Source organism: Chelon labrosus (assembly GCF_963514085.1).
Source record: "Chelon labrosus genome assembly, chromosome: 22".
Classification (NCBI taxonomy): domain Eukaryota; kingdom Metazoa; phylum Chordata; class Actinopteri; order Mugiliformes; family Mugilidae; genus Chelon; species Chelon labrosus.
Window position 1 is genome coordinate 19,262,681 of NC_140355.1, and position 27,101 is coordinate 19,289,781.

Here is a 27,101-nt window from a genome sequence, read left to right on the forward strand (position 1 = left end):
TAGTCATTTTCATATATTTGTATATATTCATATATTACACATTTAATACAGGCACAATGAGAAATCATAAAATAGAGACAAAAAGTGGCTGAGATATTGGTAAAAAGGTCTGAGAATCATTTACACAAAGTTGCTCTCTTTTTTCTTTTTCTTTTTTTAACTCCGTTTAATACAACAAATACAAGAAAGGCTTGGGGAAAGGTGACCGTAGAAGGAGCCTTGAATGAATTCATTTGGAAACTTTAGTAGGGACAGCAAGAACCAGCTTGCTAATACTGAATACAGAATCGGAGTACTCTCTTTTTTTCTTCTTCTTCTTTAAATGCATTTGCCTCATCTGACCAAAACCAATGATAATAATAATTGATTAATAATTGAGAGAGAACACAGAGCAACATGTTGATATCTCACTGTACAAATATCTGGTGCTACAATTTTAGGATTTAATGTAAACTCATTTCAACTGCCTTCAAACACTTGGCTTATTAAATTTCCAGGTTTAAAAAAAAAAGTTAAAAGACGTTTTTCATAATCCATTCAAGATAAGTGCCTGCTCCTAACTTAATAGTAAAAGGCTTGAGTCTTAAACCAGGAACAAGAAGGGTCATTTAAAATAAAATAAAATAAAATAAAAACAGATATGATTTCATATAATCACCTGGGACAGATATGTTTTAAATTAAAGATATAATCCATAACAGTTTTTTTTTATGTAAGAGGCAAGTGTGGATATGAGTCTAAATCAATTGTAAACCAGTTAAAAAACTACAACAGGCAAAGTTTTTATAGCACAGACGAGACAGTAAAAATTAGTCTGATGTCAAAACTAATTTCCTAACACGATCTTTGAGAGGTCACTTGGCCACGCGATGCACAGTGTACAAAACTACTGCCCTAAAAAAAAAAAAAAAAAGGTTTCAGCAATGTTCAGTCACAGCTTTCAGGCACCCTTTCTCCGACGTTGTACTGTAACAACCAATTTCAGGAAACCGCTGCGAGGATCAAGCTCAGCGACGAAGATAAAACACACCAGCGAGAAGCCAAAGAGCCCTCCGAAAGTATAAAGCACCGAGCGTTTTTCCCGCTCATCCGTCATTCATTTTTGCTACTTGTGCTGTTTGAAAGTTGCAAGGGGCCGGAGTTTATCCCGGCGTGCATTGCGTCAGAGGCAGGACAGGTGAGTTATCTATCACAGGTAAACGGCGGCGGCTGCGTCGCGACGTCTAACCGCGGTCGACGACGCTGGATTACTCAGTGTCGGGTGGGTCGTCCCGGTAAAGGCATTTCAATCATTAAATTTGGCGGCTGCTACCGTTCGCTGACGCCGAGAGACGCGAGGGCCTCGAGTAGAAAAGTTACAAAAAGAGTCGGACTCAATCGTGTCCGGGGAAGACAGCTGGGTTTAAAAAGAGGAGGCAATTTTCCCTTCGATATCCAAATAAAGGAGATAACTGAGAAACTGTGCTGTCGTGTGTATATATATATATATAAAAAAAAAAAAAGATTCAGGCACGTTTCTGCGTTAATAAATCTCAGAAGTATGATTAAAAAACACTGACTGCCAGTTCTTATAAAAGCTGAATTTGTCGTAATGTGCTTTGATTTTATTTATTTAAAGAATTTGACACAATATTGAAAAGTCAAGGTCCTAAAAATGACTGAAAGGGGAATTTAAAAGGATATAAAAAATCTTAAAAGAAGACCACAGTGATCACAGAAACCGAAAATCTGCGTAGAAAACTTTTGTTGCCTGTTATTCCACAGTACAAGTAAGAGGAGGCACTGAGGTCAGATTATTCCTTCTATTTTTTTGCATGTTTGTCCTCGAAAGCACTTCTTTTTAAAGATTAAGCTTACTCCACAAGTGAGTACTGTTTAAGACAGATTCTACCTTCATTGCACGAATCGTGAGGAGGAGCAGAGAAATAAACATAAAAAAAGAAATCAGTAAACAGAGTTGATCTGAGAGTCAGAGCTGGTCGAGCAGAGTATTCAGTGTTATTATTTACAGTTCAGAGAGAGAGAAATAGAAAGAGAAAGAGAAAGAGAGAGAGAGAGAGAGGTGGAGGAAGAAATATTTTCTTCTCATCCGCGCAGAAATGGTTTTGTTTTAAATTCCCCGTGAGTATAAGAAGAGAGAAAAGGAGCATCGGAAAAGATTGTTAGTGCACTTTTTTTTCCTTTTTTTTATGATTTCAAATACAATATAGATTTATAACTAATCCATAAATTGTTTCTGACTATACAAAAAAAAAAATTGAATTGATCAGAAAGCATCATTAGACTTCATATCTACACATTTCCTGAAAGCTCGTCTTTTCTTTTTTCTTTTCTTTTCTTTTTTTTAACAGTGTTCAGTACTCAGTGCTGTTTTATTGTAGTGAGATTCTCGCCTCGTGGATGACAACTGTGACAACTGCTGGGCCCCGGGTGGATCCGGAGCTTCGGTGGCGAGGGGGGGCCCCTGGGAGTCGTCAAGTTTTGAGTGGAGCGAAATAATTATTTTTTTTTTTGTTCTTGAGAACCAGAGTGGTGGGTCACCTCAGCAATCTGCCATGTAACGTCCTGGAGATACAAGGAATGCGGTTTGTTGAGTTGTTGATGCATTAAATATACTACGCCGATCAGCCATAACTTTATGACCACCTTCCTAATATTGTGTAGGTCTCCCTTGTGCCTCCAAAACAGTTGTGACTCATCAGAGAATGGACCTGGGCCTTCTGAGTGTGTCCTGTGGTGTCTGGCAACAGTGTGTGGTTAGTGGGGGGGTCTTTGAGGGGAGGGGCCTCTGTGGATCATCCCACAGATACTTTATCAGTTTGGGATCTAGTGAATTTAGAGGCCAGGTCAACACCGTGAGTTGCTCCTAAAGCGTTTTTGTGTGTGTGTCTACGTCAGGCTGCATCCTGCTGCCATCAAGGAGTGTCATTGCTATGGGGTGGTGGGGGTGCCAGGTCCAAAAGTTTCCCAGCAGAACACTGAACTTCTCCGGTCATAATGTTGTGGCTGATTGGTGTATATACATATGGTCAAGTGTACTTCTGTACGTACCTGTGGCAAATCTCTTCTTGTTGAGAGAGAGTCTGTATCCGGTCCCCTGCAGCTCCATGTCTACTCCAGACAGGGTGACCCCCTCACTCATAAACTGCACTGCCAGAGTGGTGGGGTTCGATGGACCACTGGAAAGTTCAAACTTGGCCCTCAGTGATCCAGCACCTGGGGGTCAAACACAAACAAATACTTTCCAGGAACTGATTCAGCTCTCTTACTTTTCTAAACAAACGACAGATCTGACTCTTCACCTTCATTTTCAGATTTTTCCGAGATGTCGCTCAGCTTCCAGAGACACTTATTCTGCTCCGGATTCCTGAAAAGAAAGAATGAAATAACAGTTCGAGCTATTCTGTTCTAGTTTGCTGTGCTACTGCTGATACGAACACGAACCAAGCGCATCTCACCATATGGAGTTGGGCAGAGAATGCATGCTGGTGACTCCTCCGTCGACGGGCACTAAGATCTGCACGTTGGAGAGAGGACCGGGGGCGTCCATGGACTCTGGGTTGTAGCGGTAGTCTACCCGCAGGTCTGTTGTGCTCTGCGTGCACTTCCAGTATACGGCCAGGTTGAGAGGAGTGGAATGGATCCCGTCAGACTGCACCTGAACACACCAGTACAGTGTACACCGATCAGGCATAACATTATGACCACCTTCCTAATATTGTGAAGGTCTCCAAAACAGTTGTGACTCATCAGAGAATGGACATGGGCCTTCTGAGGGTGTCCTGTGGTGTCTGGCAACATGGTAATGTTAGTGGGGGGGCCTTTGAGGGGAGGGGCCTCTGTGGATCATCCCACAGATACTTGATCAGATACTTGGCCTACGCTGTTGTAAGCATTTCTACTTAGGTTTTGTTGTGTTGGCAAAGTTTAACTCATGTTGGAGCTAACGGAGCTAAGTTTTTTAAGTGCACGTATCTAAATCAAGCGAAACAACAAGCCGCCTGGATCGAGTTGGAAGGTCAAATGTGCCGCCATAGTTTCGGCTGAAAGTACAAATTAGAGCGAAACTCATGTTACTCAAGCGGCCGGGACAAAGGCCGATTCTTCCCTCGTTAGCAGCGACGTTGTTTGTTGGCAGACGCATACATTGTTCATTTAACGCCTCAATGAGCTTACACAAATATTTCAGTGTTTCGCTATGCTTCATATTTTTTTTTCCTGGCTTAATCTAAAACTGGTGTTTTATTAGGTTTGATATTTAACTCCTGCCTACGACTAAAGCTGCAGGATTTAAAGTCTGATAAGAGAAAATAACATTTTCCAGTTTAGTATGAATCTAAATTTAAAACATTTGACTGATTATGAAATCTGTCTTCATGCAGGAGCTCACGCAATGTAGATAAACTACTATCACAATGTAAAAACAACACTTCTCCATGGGAAGTCATCAGACTGCACCACTTTTTCCTCTCCTCGCTTCATATTCTCGCTCTCTTCTCCTTCTTTCTCAGACTCGTGTGGAGTGTCAAGCACTTCGGGCGCCAGCTGACTGACCTGGTACTTCAGGATGTCCACGTTATAGTAGGAAGCTGAAGGATTCTGATCCGAGGCTTTTCTGAGGTAGGACGTCAGCGCTTGCATGTTGAACCAGAAGTCCTTGGAATTGGAGTCACTTTGGGAAGGATCGCTGGACGGAAGAGTCAGAAAAGGAGGACGTTAACGCTCGCACACATTCACGCACACACACAAGGAATAATCAGGGGCTCAATTATTCATCGCTTCTCTTGGCCTTGTGTGTAAAGCTCCAATAGCTTGGAAAAAATGACCCTGTTATATCCAACCAGCTACTAAATCATGAATTCCACTTGATTCAATTAGTCCGGCCATGTGGTCTGGAGATGACTGAGAGGAACCAGAGCGAGAGGCATTAAAAAAACAAAAAAAAAAAAGATGTCATTTGTCATTGCTTATTTGGAGGGAAAAAAATGTAGATTTAGAATAGTAGAATTGAAAGTTGCACTGCATGTGAGGCGAAATATACATCTCCCTTGCCTGACACTAAAGAGGTGAGAGATACAATAACGTGTTAAGTGAATAACGTGTCGAATGAAGCCGCTGTCATGTGAAGTTTTGTGTTCTTTGCTATTTCAGGGGCGTCCTTTTCGCAGAGACACGGGCTGTTGAGAACCTGGCTGTTAAAGTCTGGTGGAAAATACTTCCCTGACAGCTTAATGATAGGTTTATGTCAGATTACTAATTGAATTTCCTCTCGCTGACGCACTCTGCATTTCCCCGATTCTCGCTCGTATCACCGAGTCCAAATCCCTCTTAACCGCGGCCGTGACAAGTTATCGGCTCATCGCCTGCGATCCAAACCAGCGCCGTTTGATCCGTTCTGTGTTTCTCTGCGGCTCACCTGTATAGTAGCTGCTGGTTGGGTAGGATCTGCTCCAGCCTGCTGGTGTTCTTCAGTTTGAAGGAGAGGACGGCGGGAGAGGGGTTGGTGATGAACACCTTGATGATGCCCACGGGGAACGACAGAGTCATGTCTCCTGTGATCTTCACGATGCACCTGTGCAGGGGGAACGACCAGCGTTCATTTTAAACAACTCAGGCAAAGCTCAACTAGCACGTACGTCTTTTAACTCACAGGTGTAAAATGTTCATGAACACTTTTGTCCGTCAGCTCTATAGATACCCATAAGTCTAAAGTAGACCCAGTCTGGTCTACGTTGTGGTGTCAAAGGCCCACAGCTGGTTTCAAACCTGCACCGCGTCTCCGCTGCATTGCTTATGAAATGTTCCATTTGCTAATCCCTGCAAAAATAAGCCTTTTGCACAGCAGCAATTTAACAGCAGTTAACCAATAAAAGGCTGTATGTTTTCTCTGCCCCAGACTATAATCTGCCCCATGTAGGTTATCCACTCTGAAAGAATGGTGTCAGACTGACGGGAAATTCCCCCGCATGCAGAGAGCGACCGGGCGATAGCACTCACACCGGGGGCCTACTGGGTGTCGTGCACGCCGCCCTAGGGACAGCACCGCGCCACGTACAGTAAAGGCCGTTACGTACTCGGCGAGAAGAGAGAAATTTGTTCTCGCAGTCCTCGTTTGGGAGTTCTCGCAGCTTGTTCTCAACCGGGCAGAACTTTTTTTTTCTGGTGTGGTGTCCGGTTACTGTTCTGTGATTGGTCAGAAATTGGAAGTGGGCGTGGTTAATGCGGAAAAGCGGAAACGCTAGCGGCTAGCGGAAATGCTCTGAGAGCTCCTAGATGCTAATCTCTTCTCGGCATACTGTGTGCGGGTGTATGCTGAATGCATGCACCCCGTCTCCCGCATCTCCCACAATGCTTAGCGTGTGTGACATATGCTGCAGTTTGAGTTCCCTATGAGGACTTCCCCAGAGTTTGGCATTTGAGCTTCTCGTGAAGAATAAACGACCTGGCCAGAACAAACTTTCTTCTTCTTCTAGCAGCCACAGGAGCGATGACAAATTTCTCGCTTCTCGCCGAGTACGTAACAAGCTCAAGGCTCACGCGTGATGCAGTTAAACTTCAAATGTAGACAATAATGCGTGCAGGCCCGCGTCAGAGGCCTTCTGAGCGGCAGGAGGTCATGTGAGACTCACTTGGTGGGATCAGCTCCTTTGAAGTACGCATTAACCGATTCTGTGAAGGCCACGGCAATGGGCAAAGCATCTTGGGACGCCAGCGTCACAGGGCTGGGACCGCGAGACGTCCCTGAGAATGAGAAAGGCGCAGGGTTAGAGGTTTGTTGACTCACATGCAGATCAGACTTTCAGAAACTGTCCAAAGCTCACGTCAGGAAAATGGATCATGCAAAGGTGAATCGTATAATTGTTGCAAAAGTCAGTCATTCATACTCCGCAAATCAGTTTAATCTGTCAACAGGCTATAATAACTTTGGTTAAAGTTAAGTACTATTAGGGAGACACAACAACCTTGAAGAGCTTTATTAAAAAGGATAAAAATAAAGAAACTCATTCCTTGCTTGATTAATTTAACACATATTTATCATGTTAGGCGTAAATGCACACGAGCAAACTGCAACCACTGCAAAGCGAGGTATTCACTTCAATCCATCCAGCCCATTCAACAGACTGGTGTTAGTTTCAGCTAAAATACCGTCCGAGCATGAACTTCGAGCATACCTGCTGGCGTCTCACACCGCTTCTCAAAGGTAGGCAGCTTCGCTATGAACACATCGTCCTCTTTACGCCGAATTAGAGGCGTAAAGAGGAAAAGGGAGGAGATGACACAAACCCAGAGAGGACAAATGTGAGGAGGGATGAGGCCGAGCACAGTTGTAAGCCAGTTCTTAAGTGTGTGACAGTGATAACAGGTGAGGCCCTAATCTGACAAAGGCTGTTGTGATTGGACGGAAATAAACAACTGATTTTTACGCATCGTCGGAGAAATGTGTGCCGGGTAGAAAAGTGACGAGGGAGTTCGGGGAGGCAGACTCACTTTGGCTTAGCAGAAAGAGAGAAGAGAGGGAGAGCAGCTCGGGCTCTAGGGAGGAGAGGGGGAGAGCAAAGGTGTGCTCAGCTCCTGCGGGGAGAGGAGTGAAGGGGCGAAAAGGAAGGAGGAGGAAGAGGAGGCACATTGTGGCGCAGAGACAAAAGGTATGTTTGTGCAGAAAAAAGGAGAATGAAATGAGATTAAGCGGAGGAAGTGCTCCTACCGACTGTTGGGGTGTTGCCAGCGCTGAGTGAGGCGTTCGAGGACAAAGAGGAGGAGCTCTCGGCCCGGGCGAGTGGTGCAGTAGGAGGAGGGCTGGCGCTGGATGTTTTGGGCGGGCTGAACGGCCGCACCTGAGGTAAAAACATTCACATAGGACGTCATTAGAACGTCACAGATGTATTTCTTAAAATAAATCCTTTAATCACTCACAATTTCATTGATTCCCGTGAGTTTTCCTGTTGGGAGTTTGGGCCTGGAGGAGGGTCGTGGAGGGGGTACAAGTGCTCCAGGTGCCAGAGGGGTTGTAGGTCGGTTCGGTACTGGCACTACACACAGGAACACATTTATTTTTTTACAGGTTAGTGAGAGGTAAATAGAACGGAAAGCATGCTGCATGTGTCGGAAAGCATTCAATTAGATGCAGAACCCTCATGCACCAAAAAAACAATGACAGCAATACATTAAATATTGAAAATCATGACATTAAAGCAAGTAAAACACATTCCAAAACCATTTTCACAAAAGGAAACCCAAAGACAAACACGTTGCAAACCAGGCAGTGAGTTAAATAAATAAAATAATAATAAAAAACAAACAAAAAAAACTGAATACATTCACAAATATACAGAAATAAATGAGACAAAATTAAATATTAAAATAATAATTCAAACCTCAGGCATAAGTTACGTTTCTAGCATCAGAGTTCTTGTTACCAGTGAATATTTTGCTTGACGGCGCGGCAGACATTGCCCTATCTGTAATCCCGGAGAAGACATCGGTGAAACAGAGGTTGCCGTCCTCTCTGCCGCCTGCCGCTTTGCAGTAGGCCTCGGCAGAATCATCAGACAGGAAGCGGCTTGACCTGCCGGAGCCCGACTGCGTCCTCTGGAGCTCCTTCACCGCCGACCCCGAGCCCGGACGCCGAGCCGGGGCGAAATTATCGCTGAAGGCGATCCACTGGCTCTGGGACCAGGACACGGAGGAGAAGGCGTCGGCGTTCTTTGGAGGGCCGGCAGCAGCGGCGGCCGGGCTTTTGATGGGGTCGAGCGGCTCAGTGGGCCGGGTGATGGGGGCGCTCTGGGCCCTCGCCGGGGCGGGCTTGAGTGCTTGGAAAGGGTTTTCTGGTGAATCCCAGGGAGAGGATGTGGACGAGGAGAAAGAGGAGACATCTTTGGATTGCTGGCTCTCTGCCAAGGGAGGAGAGGGCTCCGGTCGTGGCAACGTCTCGACTGAAGGAGGCAACGTGATCGACAAGAGGCGGGAAATGCGCAGAGCAGAGTATAGAAGGTCAACTTATTGGACATTTAGTCACATATCAGTTAAATCACAGAAGTTTCTTTCCTGTGGCGCCTTGTCTATTCTAACCTTTATTACTGATAACTATGCAAGCTGATGAGCCTGGTTTTAGATATTACCCTTAAATTACATGAAGCTGAAGCAAAGAACACTCCAAAGATTGCAAATACAAATATACACCGATCAGGCATAACATTATGACCACCTTCCTAATGTGTAGGTCTCCCTTGTGCCTCCAAAACAGTTGTGACTCATCAGAGAATGGACATGGGCCTTCTGAGGGTGTCCTGTGGTGTCTGGGAACACAATGTTGTTAGTGGGGGGGTCTTTGAGGGAAGGGGCCTCTGTGGATCATCCCACAGATACTTGATCAGTTTGGGATCTAGTGAATTTGGAGGCCAGGTCAACACCTTGTGCTGTTCTTCATGTTTCTTTTTAGTTGTTCCTAAAGCGTTTTTGTGTGCGCATCCTGCTCCAGAAGTTTCCCAGCATCACAAGATGGTCAATGTTATTTACTTCTCCTGTCTGTGGTCATAATGTTGTGGCTGATCGGTGTATAACATGTAAAAAAAAAAAAGTTATGAATGCCTTACGTTCCTCAAAGAGAAAAGCTTTCACGTGAATTTTATTTCTGTAAAACGCCGCACACACATTTTTTTACCTGATGCCTCTGGCAGAAAGACCTCTGAGTCAGAGTCATTCATCAGAAAAGATGGAGATGAAGGGATTGAAAGGAGGATAGAGGCAAGGTCTGACAAGAACAGGTGGGAAAAAAAATAAAAAATAAAAACCAACAATTCATCATGTCATATAAAATCAAAGAGAGGCATTGCAATAAAAACCCAAAAGGTAAATCGAGAAACAAAACCAACAAAAACAAAATGAACAGGCAATTAAAACGTGATACAAGTAAATAAACACGCCTTACATCCTAATCTTTTAAACACCCCTCGGACTAGCCTCGCTTAACGTGTCATGTGTGCATTAGGAGCTGGTAATACTGCTCCACTGTACACAGAGAGATTTAAAAGGGTTAAAAGCGGGGACTTAATTCCCATCACCGTATCCTAATCAGGGCACTTTCTGATGCTCTTTTGACTTTTAAGCCGAGACCTTTGACAGTAACGAGACACTGTTTGACAACATACGTGCCAGTGGGCTTTATAGCCGACCTTCTTGACCTCAGCTAGGTGCCAATTAACTGTGGATTACGCTTAACCTGGGCAATGGGTCAGTGCCAGTGTCACTCTGTTTAAACACTGGTGTCGTGCACGTAAAAGGCCGCGAGAAACACTGTCGGCGTTATATGCATTAAGTAAGAAACATTTTCCACAAGCTATTAAGAAGACTCAACACAGAAATGTTTAAAGGAACAAAATGCTAACTGGGAAACAAAGTGCGTATGGAGAAAGAGAAAGTGGGAAATGTCTGAGTTACTAGCTACAAGTCAACTGTAAGTAAATACCAGACTGTGTGTGTAGGATGGTTTCACATTCCTTCAGGTTTTCATTTATTTCTGCAGCAGCCATAGAGTGCATGAACATTTTTTATAATTAACTTCTATAACTAAAGAACTTTGTGTCTTTATCAAGGCAACTGAGACTGTGTAAGCTGTGTACAAGTGACAGGACACAGCTCTGACAACTCTCAATGGACGACCAGGACTGAAATCTCAGGGTTTAAAGCAGGGGTGTCGAACTCAATCAGAGAGAGGGGGGGCAAAAATTAAGACTCCACATCACGGGCCAATCAGAACGGATATTTATTTAAAATGAGACGCAATTTGTCTTTTCAGATGTTTCAGCTATTTTTCATAAGACATTGTGAGATTAACAGTCCACAGTATGGTTTCCTACTGCCATCTCTATGCTGTATCATAGACTGTATATACATATGGACAATGTGTCGTCACTTCCTTGCACTGGCCAAACTGACGCCATTTGCCCGGGGGTACGGCGGTGCCATCTTTCAAGTTTGGCAACTAAAACGAAACTTATCCAAACAATCGACACTTGAACATGCATCACCATTATATTAACTACCTAAAATGACTGAAACCATCCTTGGAAAAAAAATAATTTGACGTGTATTTTGGTGTTTTAGTTCAGCGCAAGTCCCATCCACTAACATGGAGGGGATGGAGCTTATGACCTATACTGAAGCCAGCCACCAGGGGGAGCTCTACTTGCTTTGGCTTCACGTTTGAGGAGCAGTTCCGCCATCCATCCTAATACAGTCTATGTTTTGTAAGAATTCACTGTTATCGACACTTTGAATCGACGCCAGAATAAAACGAGACTATCGGGGCTAACATGATACGGCTCTTACGGTGGAGAGTGGAGCTAACCACGCGGTTAAGTTAGAAATAACTTAACCGTGTGCTGTTATTTGGCTAACGGACACTTTCAGTGTGTCTGCACGTTAGTGTGTATGTTAACCCACTGGCGTTTAGCTGTAGTGGTGTTCTCATTCATATTTTAGTAAGTTTTCGGTTTGAGGTGTGCACCACCGTGGAAAGGTATGCTAACCGATTTAGCCCGCTGTCTGCTAACTTACTACGTCTTTGTGTAGGAATCTCCGTTAAACCTATTTGCGTATTTAGTGCTCTAATGCTTGTGGCTTGAGCTTTTACGGGTCAACCGTATGGAGCGTCAGAGTGCCGACCTGCCGTACGGTTGCCAAGGCAACCATGAGACTCCGATGAGTTTGTCAATAAAGTTGGGAGGAGGGAGCTGATTGACATACCTGCGTGATGCCAAGAGTTCAGCTATTGCAATGCAGTCTGGGATTTGAGATTGACATGTCTGGTTTAAACAGAAGGAATAAACGTGTTTTTTGTTTTGTTTTTTTTAACATTACCTGCTGACGATGACACGGAGGAGGAAGAGCCAACCGCCAGAGTAGTCGGGCCGAATGGGTCCAGGGACAGAAGGTCGTTGTTAGTCAGCCTGTCAAGAGATGTGACGTAAAAACCCATTGTAAAGTTCTTAGATGCGAAAAGAACAAAATAAATTATGGCAGAAATAAACACTTCATCCATGAGAGAGAAAAGGCACAAAGAAATTTTGATCTTTAACTCTAATACTCACTCATATGGCGTTGGCACTCTAGTTTTTGCTAGTTCATCACCTGAAGTGAGAGGAAAACAAAACAATGAGAAAACTTAGACCTATAGACCACACATTGACAGGAAGTGAAAATGAAATAAGAAGAATAAAATCCCAACGTTTTTAGTAAGTACCTTAAAACATAAATGGAGATTTTGATTGAATAAATAAAACCCGCAATTTACCGTTAAGTAAGTTATAGAAATATAAATAAATTTTAAGTTAAAACAGATTACCCAAATACTGCAAAAAGGGGTTAATACTGTGTTTTAATAGCACTTTAAAAACAGGGGTGTGGAGTGATTTTGTCATTTTCTACCCCTGTCTAAAGTGTTACTGTAAGATCCATTAAAATATCCTGAAGCACCAAACAGAGCCCACATTTTATACCATACATGAGAGTAAAAAAACTTCACAATAAGATACTGAAAGTTTGCCGTGAGAGGACACAGTGTCAGTGATGTTAGGTGGAGTCAGCTGGCTGCAGAAGCTGCAGAGATGAAGGGGGCTGTGGCAGATATTTTAAGTGGAGGAGGAGGAGGAGGAGGGGGGAGGAGGCAGGGGTGTAGGCCGACTACTGCAGTGAAAACATACTCACCCTGAGCCCTAGAGCTCAGTGTAGGTGCTCTTGTGAACCCTAAGCGTACGTAAGAGTATACATCTATCAATGAAATGAGCTTTTGCAAATTGACTTTTTATCTGTGCTTAAGCTGCAGAAAGGAGACGTTTTGATGGAGGAGAAAACACAACAAACTCATAAAATAAAAATAAAACTGTCCGGATTTATAGTTTAACGCACTTAATGGGAGGTACAAACAACACAGCAAGACCAGGCAAGTAAATGATAATTTCTGACATGTGAAAATATAAACAGCTAATTAAGTAGTTAATCTTATTTGTACCACTGGAGGGGAAATAACCCTCAAGCTCTCACATTTGTAGAAAAGAACACTTATTTACTTTTTTCTCAAGGGAAGTGTTGGTTTTGGCAACGTTTCTGGATTTTCCTTTTTTTTTTTATTTTTTTTTTAAAAACAAAGACAACCTCTTTAAAAACAACCCTGGCCAAGAAAAACGCGGTTGAGAAGTTTTACAGTCATCCAGCAACGCACATATACGGCGAGAGGTCAGAGAGGAAATACTCACTGGACTGGTTCCTCCGCATCTGTCCCTGAAAGCAAAAACAGACGTGAATCAATCAAAGATGCAAACGACCCACCGCAAAATCTCAACCGTTAGTCGGCGGGACTTTGTTGACTTAGTTAACAAAAAGAGAGCAGGATGGAAATGCGAACTTATTATACGGGTCACTGATTGTCTCTGGTGAACTCTCGAAAGCTCAAACTTTATTTTATTCCAGTTAAAGTGTGACATTAATGTATAAAAGTTTAAATATATATATATAAAGATGCTAAAAAGTGTATTATTAATTATCCCCAGTGGCAAAGGGGATTTTCCATTTCAAAGTTAAACACCAGCAAATCACAGGACTACTCTCGGCTCACACATACCAGACATTAAACCTAGGGTGAAAAATTCAGTGGTGCAAAAAAAAACGTGTGTTTAAACCCATACACCGATCAGTCAGGGACAACAAGAGAGCGTGCCCTCAACACTTCACCAACTTCCTTCACCAGAACCCCCAGCCCCCCCCTTCCTTCTCCCCTTTTCCGGATATAAATCTGCCACATCCCGCTGCGCAAAACACAAGATAAGCAAGATAGAGGGCCCGCCGAGGCCGAGAGCATCAATTTCAATAAAGAACTTATTTCTTTTACGAGAAGAAAAAGTTTCAAGGCGAAAGGGGAGAAAAGGGGAATACGTAGCTAAAGCGCTTAACCGCCGTAGAGCTGTGAGGCCAAGGTTTTTAGTCCCACAGGCGCTAAGCGGCAAATGGGTTCAATTACGGCTCTCGCTGGCCACACACACACACACACACACACCCGTTCTTCCATTGCCGTTTCAATAAAAGGGAACGCCGTGGAGGGGAGAAGCAAACAGGAGGAGAAATGAAAAAGACAGAAAAATGAGCAGGGAGAAGGAAAAAAAAACATCTTCAATAATTCACACCAGATGAAGAGACGCTCGTCGTCGCCTCCGATGTATGTTTTAACTTCGGTTCTAAACTTTTCTGTGAATGTGCGGCGGCGCAGGGAGCAGCGAGTGAGTCCGAGCAGACGGACGTGGAAAGGTAAATCTAATTGGATGAGTGTGTTTAAACGCAATTAAAATCAAACTCGACGACTTGTGGCTTCGAGTCAAAAGAACAGCGTAAACCAATCTGCAAAGAACACAGTAAAATGTTTAAAAGAGGACTTCTTTCTCCTTTAATGGTGCTCTATTGAATAAAGACATCCTCTATAAACTCGCAAGTTATCTTTATCATTAATTCCTAGATTGGAAAAAAAGAAAACATTTGTAAAAAAAACCAGAAAAAAACTAGGCAACTGAACTCATAAAGCATTCATAGATGACCACAACAGAGGTCTGTCTAGTACAAGTGGGCTCCAATAAAACCCAAAGAGTGAAAGCAAACAAAGAAACGAGAAAGAGAAAAAAAAAAAAAAAGAAAGAAAGAGAGGAGGAGGAGGAGGAGTGAGGTACAACACAAATAGTGAGGAGGAACAGCGGTGAGAGCAGAGGAAGGGAGAGGCTGAGAGAGCTGGGAGGAAGATGCCGTGACATTCGTTTAATGTGCAGCCGGGGAGGGAGCGAGCGAGACGCCTGAAACCCACCAAGACCCCCTTTGCGACACCGGGCATGCCCCCCCTGATCCGCTCCACAACGACATCACCAACAACAACAACAGCAGCTCGGCGCACGCACGGTGCGTGTTTGCACACAAGCAGTAGTGGTTTTAAATTTTAATGGCGGCGGCTATTTTCACAGAGCGGCAGAGAGTGATTCAGAGATTGAGTGATGGTGAGCGACAAGGAGCTGAATGAAGGGCTCCACGACCGAGTTCACGGATCAGACATGGCTGTGTGTGTGTGTGTGTTTGTGTGTGTGTGTGTGTGTGTGTGTGTGTGTGTGTGTGTGTGTGTGTGTGTGCGGCCTGCCGTCCAATGCCACAGAACATTTCCCTAAAGTGCCTGCAAGGAAAGCCGAGTGGATGTGTGAGTTTGCAGTAAGGGGCCAACAACATCAGATACTTAATGTAGAAAATTGTTCCTAATATTTTTTCTTTTACAAAAAAAAAAAAAAAAAAAAAAAGTTGTTTGACATAAAACGAAATTCGTTGTAAAAACAAATCGTAAAATGTGCGCGGACAGGAACTGTAACGAATCAGAAAGCAATGTGGCATAGAAAGTAGATTAGACAAACCGTATTGCTTTCCAATGTAAACAAAATAAGCTTCAGGAAAGACTAACTAATGCTGAACAACTATGGATAAATGTTTTCCCATCTACCCGAAGCAGAGGTTAGATATTCTCCTGTTGCCCTCTAGTGTTACACACTCAGACTTCTGCTGCAGCGGTGCAAGCATGCAACAGGTTTGCCTCTGTTTGGTGCGTTTTCAGCCGTACCGAGGTCGAGGGCGACAGGATGATGTTTCCGATGGAGGCCTTAAGCTCGTCGATGTTGGCTCGGTTCTGATGCGTGCCGTTGTTCGGCTGAACGGGCTTGATCTGCACGTGGAACTTCCTGGGTTCGTCCTCGTCCTCCGAGTCGCTGGACGAGTAGAAGGAATTCTCTTTGGCATGTGATGGGGGGAAGTTAAGGAGAGAACGACGGCGAGCAGAGAACAGAAAACGGGAGTTTTATCTGACCTCAGACACAGCAGGTGGGTGTGAACAGAGAAATTAAACAAAAAGTCATGGTGTTTACGAGCTGGACTCGGCCTGGGAGTGTGAGCAGCACAGAGGTGAAAGAAAAAGGATATCGTTTTCATTTGCTTCTGGTCTGATACAGAAGCCCTCGGCATCAACTTGAGGCACATTCTGCAGAAACACAAGCAGAAAAAGAAAAAATAATCAATTTCAAACAAATTAAATTAAAATAAACGCACTGTGTGTGATTTTTAAAACTAATTTTAAAGCAGCTGAATGATGTTCCTAAAAAAAATTCTCTACTAATGTGCACATCTTGTGTTAAAATATTTTATTTTGTCATAAAATCATATTTTTGACAAAATTAGCCAACATATATTTTAAGATAAATTTAAAAAAAATAATAATAAAACTAAATTTTTATTTTATTTTTTAATTTTTAATCATGCAAAGCTTTCAAACTCAGTCTGAATTAAATTAAATTAAATTTTTAATATTTTAATTTAATTAAAAATGTAATATTTAAATTTTTAATATTTTAATGCAATTTTTAATATTTTAATTGAAATTAAGCTAACCAGTTCACTGGCTATAGAAGTAGTAAGTTCATTTTTTAATTTTCAGGTTATAAATAAAAATAAAAAAACAAAAATACACACGTTTATTAAAGAAATAAATAAAAATACAAAACAATACTGCACTAATTATATAAATCTACTATCCCAACTTTGGAGTGAGAACTTGTAAAAACTTTGGTCTCATTTTATAATTTTTCACATTAAATATTAACAGATACCACTTTTACATTAACAGACATATATGAGGATTATTATTATTATTATTTGTATGGATATGTATATTTCCTCTGTGAGTGTGTGTGTGTATATTAGCTTGCTTACAGCATTCTGGATGTCTATGGAGCCATAATATCCGTGGGGAGCGCCGTTGGCAGTGTTCTACAAGCACAAGCAGAGAGAAACAAATGAATGAATGAACAAAACAAACAGGAGGGAGCGCAGAAAGAGAGCTGGAGTCACATGTTCAGGCACTAAAATGCAGAGCAGGAGGAAATGAGCGAGGATCTTTTCCACCTCCTGCTGTTTGAAATCCAAATAACATACCAAGCTGAAATAAAACAGATAGAGAAGTATTATTATACTCACAGCAGCTTCAACTTCTGTAGACTCCCTAGAAGACGAAAAAACGATCGTGCAACAATGAGAAAGTTTATTTTTTTAGCTGGATTATGCTGCGAACTGAAAATAAGAAGTCTTCACTCACGTGGAGTCGGTGTCCTTGTCTTTCCTTCGACCTGGGATGCCGAATGGTTTTCTCTTTCTGGGTTTGGCACCTTTAAAATGTTTTTAAAAAGCCGTCAGTCATACGTGTGGGGTTTAACAGTGCAACAGCTTCAATTGAGTGACACGCCGTTTACCGCGTATCGGTAAAATGTTTAGTTTTGCACACTTGCCTTCAGTAGCAATAGCTGCATTGCACTCCTCAAACTCAATAGGTCCTAATGAGACAAAAAAAAAAAAAAATCAGTTAGGTTCATTTGGCACAGAAAGGGTCAATGACCCACTGCTGTGAATGCTGTGAATGTGCATCACGCAATAATCTCACACACACACAAACACATGCGCACGGCACAAACACATTTTGTCAAACACACAACATGCAGTCTGGCGGGCCATGCAGAGTATGTATACAAACAGGGTAAGGCTGGTCCCAGAGGGCAGACGGGGTCAATAGCACAGTCAACTGTGTGTCTGGTGGCCCTAACAGAGCTGTGACAGTCCCTCCTGGTGACACAAAGCACCACTATACACCACAGAGTCTCCAGCACTAACACACACACATAAATGACCCCCTCCTTTAACCACCACAATCATAAACCAATTCCAGATTTACACGGGAGCAAGCTGCAGGTACGACGGCTAAACCGGGCCGCAGACTAAACCTGCTCTCACAGGACACGCAAAGTTACTAACCCTATTACAATAAGACAAACAACTCCCAAGATTACATGCAACCAAGTGTTTAAAGACAAATCTGCTGTCGAGCTTAAGAAATGACCTTTTCTCCTTCTCTCTGGCGTGTACAAAAAAAGCCAGAAAATAAAAAATAAATCACCTGACCACGGACACAGTGAAATACAAACCACCACCAGCCTTTGCATTCATGTTGACCGAAAAACCCATTACTTTTGGTTATTCGGCTCCATCAGTCATACGATGAGGAAAAAAAAAAAAAGGCGAGAAACAACAAACTTCACACTTAATTTAATGCTCATCAATTATGCACATTTACCTCCGAGGCCCTGCACTTCGACTGTCACGCTTCAAGAGTCCCTCCAGAAACATTTAGTGAGGCTTTTTTTAAAGGGTCGGCGGACAAACACACACACATGCACACACACAGAGTAAGCTTGCACGAAGCAAGACATGCAATATGTGTGTGAACCGGTCAGGCAAAAAACCAGGAAGCCGGGCTGTTTGTGTCTGCATCAGCGTTAATCCTTATGTCATAATACGTTTAAACTCACTCTGCGGCGTGTTATATAATCATGTGACCATTTTATTTTATTAAAATGCATGGAAGACGTGTATTTGACATCTCAGCAAATAGACACAGACATGCTGCATGTAACTAGAAAGCTAAACAGCTTGCAAGATGAGCGAGAGAGAGGCGGAATAAGAGCGAGAGGGAGAGAGAGAGGACCCTCTGGCGATATTTCCGATACACTAACATGCCTTGACCTGAAAACAACAAAGCTAATGATATTTTAACTCCAAATGTATACAGTAGCAGCAGTCGAATGCGGTCTCCCCAGAGGACGCCGGTCGCGGGCAGAATTGACGCATTGTTTGGCGTGTGCAGCGCTGAGTGAAGCGCAGGGAAGCGGCGAGTCACGAGAGGCATGCATCACGCCAAGTGAAGTGGATGAAGTACACCGATGACCGATCTACTCTACTGTGCAAGATCGGGCCTCCTCACCGCTGGCGAATACACAACGGCGGCACGAACGACGAGAGAGAGAGAGAGTCTCATGCCAGAGTCGAAGTTGGTCGTTAAAGGAGAAGTTTCTCTCGCAGCAGGAAGTGAGAGAGAAACACTTTTATTTCAGCGGTTGTCTAGAGATGAAACAGGTACAAGCATCTCAGGGGTGTCTTTTCCGTAATCGCATGACATCGCCTCTGATTGACGCGTCAGTTGTCGAACAAAAGAAGTCAAAAAATGTCCCGGAGAAGGGGGAAATTGACAAATGCTGCAAGAATCAAGCCAGGCGGAGCAGGAACTCTGCTGCCGCCGGCATCCTGCGATTGCATCTGACAATATTTATGCGCACCAACTGCAAAAAAAAAAAAAGGGAAAAAAAGCCTAAACACCAGACACATGAATATTACCTAAATCTGGACAGACATTAGGAACTGTTTAAAGCTCTCCTAAACAGACAGACGACTTTGTTTATACAGGGGAAGATGTTTCTTTTCTTCCTACTCTGTGTGAGGGAAGCATGCAGTCACGCATGAGCGGAGAATGGTTTTTTAAATTGCATATGCTTCACATGGCACTGGGAGTGGGAGAGAGGTGGGGGGGCGGAGGGTGGTGGAGAGGGGCTTTGCGTGTCTGGCCCACCGCCAGTTGACAGCTCAGCTGGATATCGTTGAACACTCCGAACCCCCCTGCCTCGCAGCGTGTCACTTTGGGATTGTTTCCGCAATAGAAAGTTTATTCAACCTCTCTCTCTCTCTAAAGGCCCCGGACCGGCCATCCGTTCAGCTATTTCATCAGGGGACCGACGGGTTATTTTTCTGACAGGGCCGGGGCTGCTGCGCAATCCCTAATGAACAGCTTGACACAAGAGGAATTTTCTGACCGTTTTTTTAGCCTCAATTAATTCTGCTGTCCAAACAAACGAAGGCCACCACTCCTTGGATGCAGCGTCCGCGCACGGGGGTCACCGTTTGTTTACACACAAGCACAGCAGAGGTGAACCCTTTGTGCTCGTGACCTGAAGTAATGTAGCACAAGTGCAGGCAATGCCGGTGAGGTAATACTACTTACAACAGGTTGCACAGGTTTAATATCACTACAAATAAACGGCGCAGTCGAGGCGCAGAGCTGCGACGCGAGGAACTTTCAATAAATGACGTGTGAAAGAGAGGGAGGTGGAGGGGGGGAGGTGGGCTGAAGGAGTCTGAGGAGTATTCCCTTGATTATCGTGGCATGGCAAAGTTTACACAAGAGTCATTGTTGAGCTCTGACCTCCTGAAAAAGTTGGTTATGCCTGCTTAGTCCGCCGCGAGCAAAGCAAAGCCTCCTGCGTGTCACATGCTTACTGGAATGCCAAGCCTGCCTACCTTTACAGCAGATTACTATGATTGACTCTGATGGCCCTCTACTACTTCTTCTAATTGCCCCTCTCTATACACCCCCCTCCCTTCCCCTCCCCTCTCCACCCCCACGAGGCTGGATCAGGCAGTGGGATCCTTAGCCCCGGACACAATTTGTTAACACGCACACGACACAAGACGCAAAATAAACAACACAAGGCTCTCACCTGGTCTCTCCTTGCCCGTTCCTTTGCTCTCGGCCAGTTTCTGTATTAAACTGTCGACTGATGTGTTGTCGATGTTCCTCACAAATTCCTTGTGGACCTACGAAATGAAAAAAATAAATAAAATAAAAATGAATCATATATTACTTGAAACTAACAAACTTGTTTTATTGAGAACAACATCTGCAACGGTCGCGATTTCACCGCCAACCGACGATCATCGCGTACACCGATCAGCCACAACATTATGACCGCTGACAGGTGAAGTCAATGACATCTTGTGGCAGTTCAATGTTCTGCCGGGGAGACTCTCGGACCTGGCAATCGTGTAGTTAAACGGACAACGTACGCGCCTGCCAACAAACAACGCCGTTGCTAACGAGGGAAGAATCGGCCTTTGTCCCGGCCGCTCGAGTAACATGAGTTTCACTCTAATTTGTACTTTCAGTCGAAACTACGGCGGCGCAGTTGACCTTCAGACGTCACGCGATACAGGCGGCTTGTTGTTTAGCTTGATTTAGATACGTGCACTCAAAACTTTTAACAACTAATGCAACGGTTTTTACTCTTATTAGCTCCAATTTCAACACGAGTTAAACTTTGCCAACACCAGAACCCAAGAACAAATGCTTAAAACAGTGTAGGCCACTTGTGTAGACTACAAAAGCGAATAACATTCACCATCTTGTGACAATTAAATGTTCTGCTGGGAAACTTCTGGACCTGGTATTCATTCATGTGGATGTTACTTAGACATGTAGCACCCACCTAGACCAGACCAGGCACCCCCACCCCATAGCAATGACACTCCATCAGCAGGATGCAGCCTGACACAGACGCACACACACAAAAACACTTTAGGAGCAACCTCCAATTTCACTAGAAGTATCTCACAGACACTAACTGAACAGCAAGTGTGTACATTTTACACTTGCATGAGAGGAAATAACTCTTCATACCAGCAGGTGACAGCAGTCTGTATTCATCATTCAAAAGGGGGACAGCCACATGAGCTAAGATAGAAACCGCCATGAACAGTTCAAATTCTACATGACCCTGTAGTGTGTGTGTGTGTGCCCTCTTGACTTTTTTTATTTGCTTGCTTTCGCCACATCAGTTTCTCTTCTTGCTCTCTGCTTCGCTAAACCGAACGACCAATCGTAGCGGTCTTTCTCTCTGACGTGCTCTGACCCTGAACTTGCTCGAAAAGTGGCAGAGGTGAGAGGCAATGTGAAGGACACGCTGCGGAAACCGGGGTTGCAGACGGTCACTGACCGCAAAACACCAAAAAAAAAAAAATGTCTGTCTGCTTGGTACGTCACTGTCCTCAGTCATTAATATATATAACAATATACTATATTAACTCTCTAATGTTATTAAATCTACACAATATAATCACAGCTTAACAGATGACACAAAATATGAACAGCGATCAGGCATAACATTATGACCACCTTCCTAATATTGTGTAGGTCTCCCTTGTGCCTCCAAGTGACTCATCAGAGAATGGACATGGGCCTTCTGAGGGTGTCCTGTGGTGTCTGGCAACACAATGCTGTTAGTGTGGGGGGGCTTTGAGGGGAGGGGCCTCTGTGGATCATCCCACAGATACTTGATCAGTTTGGGATCTAGCGAATTTGGAGGCCAGGTCAACACCTTGTACTCCTAAAGCATTTTCGTGTGTGTGGCTGCATCCTGCTGGGGATGGCTGCTGCCATCAAGGAGTGTCATTGCTATGGGGGGTAGGGGGGTGTCTGGTCTGGTCTAGGTGGGTGCTACATGTCTAAGTAACATCCACATTAATGCCAGGTTCAAATGTTTCTCTGAAGAACATTGAATTGTGACAAGATAGTCGATGATATTCACATCTCCTGTCAGTGGTTTTAATGTTGTGGCTGATCGGTGTAAAATCAACTAAATATAATCCAAATACTTTACTCTCCTCGAGCTGTAACTGCAGCTATGTTGCCTTTAGTTTGTGTTACTACCATTCACTGTGGTTATCTGAACACATAATCTACTGTCATCCAATTGTGTCAGGTTGCATCACCATTGATGACACCAGGCGGCTGATACCCTTCGGGCGATATCAGAGCATGGAAAGTGTTTGCCCGCTTGTTTGTTTTGGATGTGCTTGTGTGTTTAGTGAGGGGGAAGTGAAAGCGATGTATGGGCATGAGAATGAAAAAAGAGAAAAAAGAAAACAGCGGCTGACTGTGCCATCTCAACAAACCATTTAGATGTGCGTGATACTGTAAGCGCAGAGTGGCTCCACTATCAAACAAACACACAAATACACACATATGTGTCTGCCCCCCCCCAGGGCTCCTGTGGCGAGGTGGAGTGCATTAGCCTTCTGAGCCCTGGCAAGAGAGGATGTTGGGCTAGGAGGAGGAGGAGGGGAAGGGTGGGGGAGGTTGCCGCGGTGAGGAAGTATGCTCGGTGCAGCACACGCAATCTGTCAGGTGCTGCTGCCACGATGGAGGCCGCTAATGTCATCAACCTGCCTGCCCCCACTCATCTCTCTCCCTCACACACACACAAACAAACCTAGCGAGACTTTCTGCCTGCATGCTCTGAACATGCTCCCGCCTTCAAGGTATCCTCGCTCGCACACAAACGCTCACTTACAAAAACAAACACAGCACGCACACCGACAGACACACCTGCCCCTCATGTGAGGTTGAAGCTCTCTTCGCAAGCGAACACCACTTCTCTTCTCTCGTATTAACCTATCTTTATAAGGCATCCTCCACTCTTTGCACTGCTTTCCTTTCATTCTAACCCTCTTATCTTTCACGCACACTAAGCCGATGCTCAGGCTCAGTCTCGCCTGAAGACACTGGCACGGCTAACGTGATTACTTCTTGTTTTTTTTGTTTTTTTTTATTTCAGGTACAATTTGGCTTTGGGTTCGTGCACCGAGCTTCGCTTAAATCACATGTTTGTGGTGGTTTAACGTCCCTGGACTCTATTATCGGAGGATCCACATGTGAAACAACCTCCTGTTTTCCTCGTGTGCAAGTCACTCCTAATTCCAGTGACGACCTGCTGTGCGTGTAAATGGCCTCTGACAAACTCTGACACTAAAATCGCTGCCATTTCATCATCCAGCAAGTAGTTTTAATCGATAAACAGGTGTCTGGCTAACTGAGGTGCTGATATAAATATATAGATTCCAGCAGCGTGATAGATGTTAGGTTACTGCTGCTGCTGCTGCTTCACGATAAAAGCTGTCCACCACCAAAAAGAAAAAACTACGGGACCTTTCATTCAGTTACAGAGAACACACATTCTTTATCACAATTAACAGTGTTTTATTAGTTAATTAAACTCATTTTTAAACTAGTTTTCTTGCATTCCTCATTTATATGAAAAAAGAATTATTGTAGATTTAAATTACTTGAATTTTAAAATAATTTATAGACTCTTTTCATAGAATACAGAGAAGTAAAATCACAGATATGATAGATTACATTAAATTCAGAGTTTTAAAAGTTATTCTTAACAGAATTTAAAGGCCGACTGTGTCTTTATCTTTGTTTTTCCAAACAAAGAAGCTAACAACGTGTCACCACCTGCAGAAATGACTGCAATTTTTCCAGACTTTGCCAGGAAGTTGGACATTTTCAAGGCAGTGCACGCTGTAATAACTGTAATGCATTTGTTTACCACTGACATCGTGCTCTTCCTGCAGATCACACGTTAAATATGAACTGAAAAGATTTTGTTTACTTTCATTTATCTCTGCTGCGGCAAACTAATTCTTCACTTTCCTCCTGTGTAGAGTACTGATGTCAGCTGATGTACCAATACATCTTATTATCTTGAGCACACACACAATAGGATCTTAAATGTGTTTTTGACGCTATTATTAAAATAGTTTCTTGCTCAAAGACAACAAAAGCTGAAATGTAAGCTATTGTCTGTATGGGTTCAGTGTAATAGTTGAGTACAATAGTTTATATTTTAAATGCAGATGCATCTAAAAATGTATGAGTTTGTCTGTGTGTTTGTTTGGCAGCCTGAGTTAAAATTCGTCCTTGCACTCACCCTGCTGCCTCATATCCTGTGAAATACGTATACATCTGTATATATGTCCTTCACAACCTGGAATTCCTAGACTATTTCATAGATTCTTGTTTGGAAAGACTGACCCACCTGGCTTGAGTCGAGCGTTTTAACTTAAGCTTTATCCTCAGAGGCAGGAACCGAGGCGCTGAATAACCTGAGGTGACTTGTCACACTACATTCTTTCCAACTTGCCACGGGAGCTGAAGGCTGAGAGTCTCTGGGTGGAGCTGTGTCGCCCCCTACAGGCACTAAGGGAACTACAGCGGCTGGTGCAACCATAGAAGAGCAGCTACAGATTTAATAAAACAACAGAGCAGCAGACTGTAGTTAGTCTTTAGATAGTCTGTGGGGCACTGGTAAGTATGATTGCTAAATAAATAAATTAAAAAAGAACCTTCTGGTTAACATTAAATACTGATTAATATAGCTCTGGATGATGTTTGAAAACCTTCACAATTGGACTTTTCTCAAACCTAAACACGCTCTTCCACAAACAAAGAGGCCCAGCGCGGCGCTTTTAACTATCAGGCACAGCATTTGGCAAGTGTCCGGACTTCCGGAGGTGCTTTCGATAGGCTTAGAGGGAGTTTTGATCAGTTTTTAATTGCTCGGCATAAAGGGATGAATGGAGCGTTTCCTGCTTCTCAGTTAAATGATTAGCGAGATCAAAGACGACACTAATTGATGTGACACGCAGTGAACCCAGTGAGCGCAGAGCCAGGTCAACAAGACACCTACTCCACCCACAGGAATGTTGGAGAGGACATACAGTATGTGCGCAACGTGTCCGCGTGCGTATCGGTGCGCTCACCTCTCCGATCTGGACGTGGGTCTCGTCGACGGACTGCGAGTACGAGTGGATGATGTCCTTCATGTGGACGATGTGGCTTTCTTCGATGTCCTGGAATTTCTGCAAAACAGGGCGATGACGGTTACGGCGATGCAGCAAACCAGCCACTTGAAATCAAATCAGCTGCATGTCATCGAGCGCATAAACACGACTTGAAAACAAAAAAAATAAATAAGTTAAGTGCAAAACATAGCAGAAGACACTTTGCTTCCCATTTCTGCTCCCGTGATTTCCTGTGTGTCTGTTTGGGTGGTCTTTCGGGCCTCATGTCCTCCCCGCAAAATCTCAATTCTGGTCTTGAGATACGCTGATGGGGATTCATTTCTGGCTCTAGGCTCTAGCGCGCTGTAGATCACAATCTTAAATGCTGGTATTTACTTCCATTCGTGTCTGACTCTGGGCTTTTGAGGTAAACCGAGCCGAGTGAGTATAAATAACCATAAACTGGAAAATCACAGTGGGGACGGAGAGGAAGAAGATGAGCCTTGCTAACCACAAAAACACTCAAGATAAAGAGCCGCTCACTCCTGCGTCTACTTTTTGTCTTTTAACCACGCTAACAGCTAGCATGCGCTCACACGCAGACAAGCTCAGACAAAGAGGACACACATGTGGGCGCTCCAGTGATGTCAGAGAGCACATGTGTTCGGTGTTTATAATATACGTCCACATGTGCCGCAACTGGAGATGAGCCGTAGACTGTGATCCTTGGGAAGCGGCGCTGCAACGCTACCTTCTCTAGAGGAAAACAAAAAAAACGTTAGGCTAACGAAAACCAGCGCTGGCGGTGCGGGAGGATATGGGGGCCAAATTCTGTTGATCTGATTTTAATTTGGAGTTTATCTAATCAGCCCCTCAGATGGATCCAATCAGGGCTGTTCCAAAACGATTCCGTTACGGAGGAAAAAACACAATCTGGAGATGATACAGGCAGCGAAACGTGGAACGGAGCAGACACGGGGCTGACAGATTACACAATAGAAGCTTTGCATAACACAGAGGTAGACAACAGACAGCAGGTTCGGGGAGCGCATATTCATATTAAAGCACAAAAAAAAGAGGGGGAGATGAGTTGACATGTTACCTGCGCAGTTTCTGCCATCTTCTGTTCAAACTCAGACTTAGCCGTGGCATATTTCTCCACGTATGATTTGTACGTCTCTGTGGCTTTTTTGGCTTTCACTCCAGCCTGCAAAGCATAAACACACAGATAAATGACGGTCTTTGGTTTGTGTACTGTAGACAATGACTTTCTGTTTTTCCGGATCGGCCGACAAGAAATCCGAGCCCCGCCTCACATCTGAAGGCAGGAAAGCTTTTGGGGTTAAAGTTTCTGTATAGACTGGAGTGCTAAGGCACTTCATCATGCCTTATTACCATACCATGATTATGCGGGCGTGTGCATGTGCAAGTGTGACCTCCCACCTTGTCCACATCTCTCTGGGTGGCCCCTTCTTTGCGGAGGCGTTCCTGCTCCACAGTTTTGGCATTGTAGATCTCCTTGGACTTCTGCAGAGACTGAGAGATGGTCTGGATGTTCTGGACGGCCTCCAGCGTGGATGCCACTTCCTCTTTTGTCTGCAAACACACGCTTTATAAAGTAACCCAGCTCACAGCGAGTTAAATAATGTGTGTGCCGGTCGACCCGCTGCGCTAATCTCGCACATAATAAACAGCCGACACTTGTCCTGGAATAGCCTCGTTTATTGTGTGAGTTTGCAAAAAAAAAAAACAGACAG

General features: G+C 43.9%; 1 protein-coding gene across 5 annotated transcripts in view; it reads right to left on the minus strand.

Moving 5' to 3' along the window:
- The window catches only part of fcho2 (FCH and mu domain containing endocytic adaptor 2), a 43,773-nt gene continuing 16,672 nt past the window's right edge, over positions 1-27,101 (minus strand). For 2 of the 5 annotated variants that reach the window (XM_084572703.1, XM_084572704.1), the window contains 25 exons: positions 26,788-26,940; positions 26,447-26,551; positions 25,324-25,422; positions 20,442-20,538; positions 17,349-17,393; positions 17,159-17,228; positions 17,041-17,065; positions 16,777-16,833; positions 15,989-16,048; positions 15,635-15,808; positions 13,254-13,278; positions 12,090-12,129; positions 11,860-11,948; positions 9,662-9,751; positions 8,418-8,933; positions 7,915-8,030; positions 7,706-7,835; positions 7,173-7,232; positions 6,630-6,741; positions 5,417-5,572; positions 4,555-4,687; positions 3,459-3,658; positions 3,303-3,367; positions 3,052-3,216; positions 1-2,565 (listed from right to left, as the gene is read on the minus strand). In XM_084572703.1, coding sequence (XP_084428829.1) covers positions 2,543-2,565; positions 3,052-3,216; positions 3,303-3,367; positions 3,459-3,658; positions 4,555-4,687; positions 5,417-5,572; positions 6,630-6,741; positions 7,173-7,232; positions 7,706-7,835; positions 7,915-8,030; positions 8,418-8,933; positions 9,662-9,751; positions 11,860-11,948; positions 12,090-12,129; positions 13,254-13,278; positions 15,635-15,808; positions 15,989-16,048; positions 16,777-16,833; positions 17,041-17,065; positions 17,159-17,228; positions 17,349-17,393; positions 20,442-20,538; positions 25,324-25,422; positions 26,447-26,551; positions 26,788-26,940 — 2,805 coding nt within the window. In that variant the 3' untranslated portion in view covers positions 1-2,542. The remainder of the gene's footprint in view (positions 2,566-3,051; positions 3,217-3,302; positions 3,368-3,458; positions 3,659-4,554; positions 4,688-5,416; positions 5,573-6,629; positions 6,742-7,172; positions 7,233-7,705; positions 7,836-7,914; positions 8,031-8,417; positions 8,934-9,661; positions 9,752-11,859; positions 11,949-12,089; positions 12,130-13,253; positions 13,279-15,634; positions 15,809-15,988; positions 16,049-16,776; positions 16,834-17,040; positions 17,066-17,158; positions 17,229-17,348; positions 17,394-20,441; positions 20,539-25,323; positions 25,423-26,446; positions 26,552-26,787; positions 26,941-27,101) is intronic. The other 3 variants (XM_084572706.1, XM_084572705.1, XM_084572707.1) reach the window with 3 other exon arrangements.